General features: G+C 33.3%; 1 protein-coding gene across 1 annotated transcript; it reads right to left on the bottom strand.

Annotated features, from left to right (window-relative positions):
* Window positions 1-1219: 1219 nt before the first annotated feature.
* LOC115983282 (protein NRT1/ PTR FAMILY 5.10-like) lies at window positions 1220-4854 on the bottom strand. The gene is made up of 4 exons (XM_031105931.1): window positions 4740-4854; window positions 4406-4623; window positions 3247-3788; window positions 1220-2092 (listed from the first exon to the last, which is right to left on the bottom strand). The coding sequence occupies exons 1-4, from the start codon at window positions 4852-4854 to the stop codon at window positions 1279-1281; spliced, it is 1689 nt and encodes a 562-aa protein (XP_030961791.1). The 3' UTR covers window positions 1220-1278.
* Between the last annotated feature and the right edge of the window lie 1548 nt (window positions 4855-6402).

Raw genomic sequence — 6402 nt, 5'->3', positions numbered from 1 at the left:
TTAAACTTTAGACGTCAAAGCTTATTTTTTTTATTTTTTGATGAACTTTTTTTTTATTTTGATGAACTCAAAATCAGTAGAGCTTCTTTTTTTTTTTTTTTTTTTCGTCATTAAGATTGAATTATACTAGTATATTATAGCATATTTTACTGTTAGGGACTATTCTCTTACTTTGAAAAAAAAAAATCAAATGGCCTGTTTTAGGTTCTTGGCTTTTATTTAGATGTCAAGATAATGAGATTTTTTCTTGGTGGCTGGAGTTTGATTTTTTTATTTTGAATATTTTTTAAGTGATTGTTTCTAGATAAATTTGATTTTAAAAAAAAATGAAAAAGTACCAAGAGAAAATGAGATTGAAGATATGCGTTGAATATACATGGATTGGTTTTTTATTTATTTATTTATTTATTATTATTTAGGATACGTGACAATTCACAAGGCAACCTAGGTGACATTAGAATAATTTTTTATTTGAACCGTTAACCAAGTTAGTATTTTCCATTTATAACTTAATGGTAGAGATTATTTTGACACAACACAAAAAAGTTAGGGACTTAATTGACACATTTAAAATGTTAGGGACTAAATTGATACATGGTGCAAAAATTAAGGACCAAACATATAATTTACCCTTAATTTTATTATTATTCTTCTTTTGTAGGGGTCAAAGGCTCCTTTATAGGATGTCTATAGGCTGCTTTGAGCTCCCACCCCAAAAAAAAAAAAAAACAAAAAAGTTTTGATGCATCCTTATGCTCTCTTCTTTTTCACTTATAGAGCATCTCCAATAGTATCGGCAAACACAAAATACTATCTACATAAGAGAGTAAAACCACAAAATGTGCTCCAATGGTCTCTTTATACATGAAATTTTTTTTGGCTAATGAACAGTAGCTCATTAAGTCTGATGAGCTACTGTTCATTCTTCAAATCCTTTTTTTCTATTATAATAATTAGGTGTTGAATAAAAAAATGTTAGAAGATGTGTAGTTGTTAAAAAAAGAATAAATAATAAATGAAGAAATAATATTTAAATGAGATAGATAGTCTGTTGGAAAGTGTATTTGAAAAAGTGAGTAGATAAAGGTAAAAGTCACTGTTCATTCTCCAAACGGTACAAAAATTTGATGATTCTGCTAGAGATGCTCTTACAGACTTATAGGCTCTTTTCCCCTATGGGTCAAATTTTTTTTCTTAGGATAAAACATTTGAATACTGGGTTAAGCACACCAGAATATGTCAACTAGCTAAGCTACAAGGCTCTATACAAAAGTTTACTTACAACAAAGTGGCTGAATTTAAATTGTATTTTGGCCTATTATAAATATAAGATTTTGCAAAATACAAGTAGGCAGCAAATACAACTGCACTAAGTCCAGCAAGTAGCCAATAAAAATAGTCAAGATGGGCCTGATTAAGATTATCAACAAACCAGCTATCTTTGCCATCCCCACCAGTCGCCTCCTCAATGATAGAGACAAGAAAGCTGCTTAAAAAATTCCCGACCCCAAAAATACTGAGATAGAGGGCGAGACCCACACTTCTTAATTCAATTGGGACCTGATCATAGAAGAATTCTTGTAGCCCAACCACGGTGAAAACTTCAGCAATTCCTGACAAAACATATTGAGGAAGACGCCACCACACACTCATTGGAATAGTCAAATCTGGCATATCAACCAACCCATATTCTTTAGCAGTTTTGAGCCTTTTTATTTCAATTAAAGCTGCAACTACCATGCAGATGACAGATAAAAGCATCCCAATTCCAATTCTCTGTAGCTTTGTGATTCCAAAGGGTTTAGTGGTGATAGCTCTTGCTATAGGAACAAAAATGCGATCATATACAGGAATGAAAAGAACAATGGCCAGGCTGATAAAGAATTGTAGTGAAGCTGCTGGTATCTTAAAGCCAGGAAAAATTGTTCTATCAAGGGTAGCCCCTTGCTTTGTAAAGAAGGTTGAGGTTTGTGCAAACACAATAGCATAACCTAAGCTTGTAACCCAAATTGGAACAAGCCTAAGAACTGCCTTTGCTTCTTCAACCTCACTGACAGTGCATACCTTGCATTGCAATGCTTTGTTAAGGAACCTGTCACATTAGTGTATCCAAATCAATATGTAAAAGGAGATTAGATCTAAAAATGGAATTAAAATTTGTTTTAGTTAAGTAATCCAAAATTGTTTCGACTGAACGAAGAGCAAGACTTGTTCATTAGTTGGGAAAAATGTGGTATGAATGTTTTTTTTTTTATTAGTAATATAATCAAAGTACTGGTAGTGTTCTAGAAAACTATACAAGTCCCAAGCTAATTCAATGGAGCATAGATAAAATTAATGGTATAAGTAGCAAACTATCTCTTGCAAACTGGTCAAGTTGATTGGGTTAAAGTTCGACGTTGTCGGGTTTAGGTAAGATTGGGTTCAAGTCAACAATGGGTTGTACTAAATGGATTGCAAAACTTATAACCCTTATCCATTCTTTTAGGGTCAAGTCAATCTAGTTTGACCTATTTTTTTCACATGCAAATAATAATAACAATAACAATAATAATAAGTAAAAATGAAATTTGATCAAACTGTCATTGTCTTCTTCTTCTTTTCAATAGAAATAAGTAAACAAATAACGAAAAGACTCATAAGTAAAAATTAGAATAATACACAAAATTTTAAGTTTATATAGTTCTAAGGTTCACTAAACTGAAGTCTTCAAGGCTCCACTATGTTTAGAAAGAATATATAAGTCTCCCTGACAAGAAAACAACTTAAAACAGAAAGGAAGTAAAGAAAAAATAACAAGAAGTGAAGGTACAAAAACATTTATACACAAGATCAAAAGTTTTTCCTTTGAAAATAAAAAAGAGTTGACCCATGTAACTTGCAGGTTGACCCGGATAGGCATTTCAGCCGATCAGATTTGGGTCAACCCATTTTTTTACGGGCACAAATGCCTTAGTTATACTCATATCTTTTTCTTTTAGGTTCGCATAGCTTATTAAATCCAAGTCCAATTTTACCATGTCTAGTTGAAACCTACAAATAAGCTTTTGATTAAATCTGTTTATTATATGTTATATTAAGGTTTTAATTGTCTCCTCCGAGTATTATCTGTTCAACAATTTAACTTCCTGAACCCTTTTATATCATATTTGGATATAAAGTTTCTGTTTTATATTTTCTGGGACAAGAATACCATATTAAAGAGGTAGTAAGTCCTTAAAATAAAACTGAATATTGCTCTCTTACTTGAATTGTTCAAAGTTATGTTGTGGCAAGGTTCTGCAAGCTTCCTCTTCAATAGCTATTTCTGATGGTTTAGCCCGCCAATTCTTAATTGCGGTAACAAACACCCGACCAATTCTCACAAAAGGGCTTTTCACCTCTTTGATACTATATCGATAAGTTCTAGTACCAAGCAAGAAGAGACCTAAAGCAATGACCATCACAACACAGGGGATTCCAAATCCTAGACCCCAACTAAGGTTTTCTTGTACATAGCTTATGATCAACGTTGCCACAGAAGAACCTGAACATAGTCCAAAATACCACCAATTGAAGAATGAGCTTTTGGCTCGGCATTCTACTGGATCTTCTACATCAAATTGGTCGGCTCCAAAAGCTTGAATGCAAGGCTTGTGTCCACCTTGCGCAACTGCTACTAGATATAGAGAGATGAAGAATAAAATCACTTGGAGCTCAGAAGAACCTAACGTAACTTTGTTCATGCCCATGTTATTAGAAGTACTGATAGAAGTAAGCATAGCTGACAAAGTCAGCAAGCCTAATCCCTGTGTAAAAAAACAAACGCCGAAGTTTAAAATATAAAGCTGAAACATTAATGTTTGGTTTGGGAAGATTTGGTTCTGAAAGCCGATGCTCTCTTGTCATAAAACCGTGTGTTGTTTGAAAGGCTTTTTGTTTCCATGAAAATGTACTAATAATCTCTAGCAGAATTCTTATATGCAAAGTCTTTTGAGGGAGAAGATAAGTCAATTTTGGCAATACTCTCCATTTTGTTCCTTTCTCTAGTATTAGCAAAGGTGGGCAACTCTTACATGGATTGGAATTGTGTCCGGGGCATCAGTTGCACTGGACATGATAGGATGCAAACATGTGTTTATATCTCAACATATTCAGTGCACTAATGAACAGGATAGAAGCCGTGTCCTCCTTACACAGCCTTTGTAGAAAAGTTAAGACCAGGACAATAATGGTTGCCTGAGGGTTAAGCTACAGATTATTTGGAAAACAAGTGCCTATGCACTTGTGCTGTTATGAGATCTTTGCAACTTGCTAGTTTTTCTGCTATGAAATTGATATTTGACTTTTCTCCCACTTTTGGCAAGTGATGCTTAAATGGAATTTAGGGGCAGAGAGAGAGAGAGAGAGAGAGAGAGATACACACCAGAATGTAAATGCAAGAAGCAATAATAATGGTGCGGTAGCGCCCCAGATAAGAATCAGCTACGAATGCTCCTAAAAGCGGAAACAACGACGCCATACCCAACCAAGTGTTGACGTTCTCGGCCGCAGTGGCCGTTGACTGCCCCAGCTGCTCAGTCAAGTACATGATCAGGTTGCAGCTAATCCCATAATATGCAAACCTCTCAGCCACTTCCACACCTAATATAAACCATCATATTCGTACATAAATACCATTTTTATGCCCAAAAACACAAAAGGGTCATTTAAGATCTTTCACTTTTTTGAATTGATTTAGGTGAAACTTAATTTCTTACCTATCATGAAACATGCGGACCTCCAACCTCCGGAGTTGGATCTGAGGACTCGCCGACCTTTGGAGTCAACGGCATTTGTAGCAGTGTCTAATAGCAGTGGCGTTTCAATAGACATTTCTTGAAATTTGAGAGTTATTGAAACTTTGAAACTTGAAACAGAGAGAGCCAGAAGTGTGGCTTCTCTACTCTTATTGCTTCAACAATAATTCAACATTTTCATGTAGGTGGTAATTGGTTTGTCGCTTTGTTGTACGGTACTTCCTTTTTCAAAAGAAAGTAGTAAAAATAAACAATTGCTTTTGCGTGTGCCTTTGCGTTTGCGTTACTTCCCTTTTTTATTTATTTATTTATTTTTTTTTTTTTCTTGCGTCTGCATTTACGTTTTCTTGGATATAGGACCCACAGATATATAGAATCGGATATATATATAATTTTAAAATTGGGTCTTATGGTTGTATTTATATTTTTAAAAATTATTTTACTATAATATTTTTAGCAATAAAATTTCAATTTTTAGCAATAAATAATATTTAAACAAACCGTAAGTGTTTTCTATTTTAGCTAAATGATTGTTTTAAATATATTTAGAGCATTCAGCCTCCGTTCGGATACCACATAAATGAAAATTATTTCACTTCTGATTATTTTTGTTATTATTTATATATCTCACGGTACTTTTTGGTACTATTTATAGACTCCATTGTACTATTTTAACTAATTTTTATCTTTATCTCCCGTACTTTCAGTAATAAATTTTAGTTTCAGCAAAATAAGCGGTATTAAAACAAACCCTCAGCATAAAGCATCTAAAAAATTTAGTTTTTAACAACTCAAAACACTACTTTAGCAACTAAACTTAACTGAAAATTATTTTACTGTTTCGCTTATTTTTGCTAAATATCAATGAAAAGTGAAAATTATTTCACTATTCAACTTATTTTTGCTACTATTTATAGCCCCACTGCACTTTTCGGTACTATTCATGGACATACTGTACTATTTTAATTAACTTTTATCTTTATCTACGTTAAATTTTCAATTTCAACAAAATAATCAGTAAAAAAAAAAAAAACCTTAACAACTCACTGGGATGCTAGAAGTATAGTTTTAAAAACGGACCTGACCGGTCAGTTTAACCGAAGCCGGCCATTAATCCGGTCTTGTTATGACAAATAACCAGAAAAGAGCTAAAAACCGAAAATAATCAAAAACCGGTCTGCTCAACCATAAAAACTGGAAACTAGTATGATTGAACTGGTTATTGGAATGTTTGATGATAGATCAAAACACTGTCATTTTAAACAACCACAACAAAAAGAGGAAAAAAAAAAGGAATATGAAATATAGGTAAAAAAAATTTAGAACCGTGATGTGTTTTACAAAGAGAGTGTGATCCTTCATTATATTTCTTGAGGTGGATATCATTTAGCTTTTTCAACTTCTTTAGCTTACTGATTTTTTATCTAGAGTTTTGCTGCAACGAGAGAGACTGAGAGATAAACTTAAGAGTGGTTGTGGAGCATCGAAGAAGCAGTTTTGGCTCTGGAGACTTCGGAGTTAGATCGGACTTAAGAATAAAAGGAGAAAATTAAAGTCTAAATTAGTGGGGTTAGTGAGGTAGGTGTAATATTTAATGGGGGGAGTGTATTTATTAATTAATATA

Source organism: Quercus lobata, chromosome 4 (assembly GCF_001633185.2).
Source record: "Quercus lobata isolate SW786 chromosome 4, ValleyOak3.0 Primary Assembly, whole genome shotgun sequence".
In the NCBI taxonomy this organism is placed as follows: Eukaryota; Viridiplantae; Streptophyta; class Magnoliopsida; order Fagales; family Fagaceae; genus Quercus; species Quercus lobata.
This window is presented reverse-complemented; position numbering and strand designations above follow the sequence as displayed.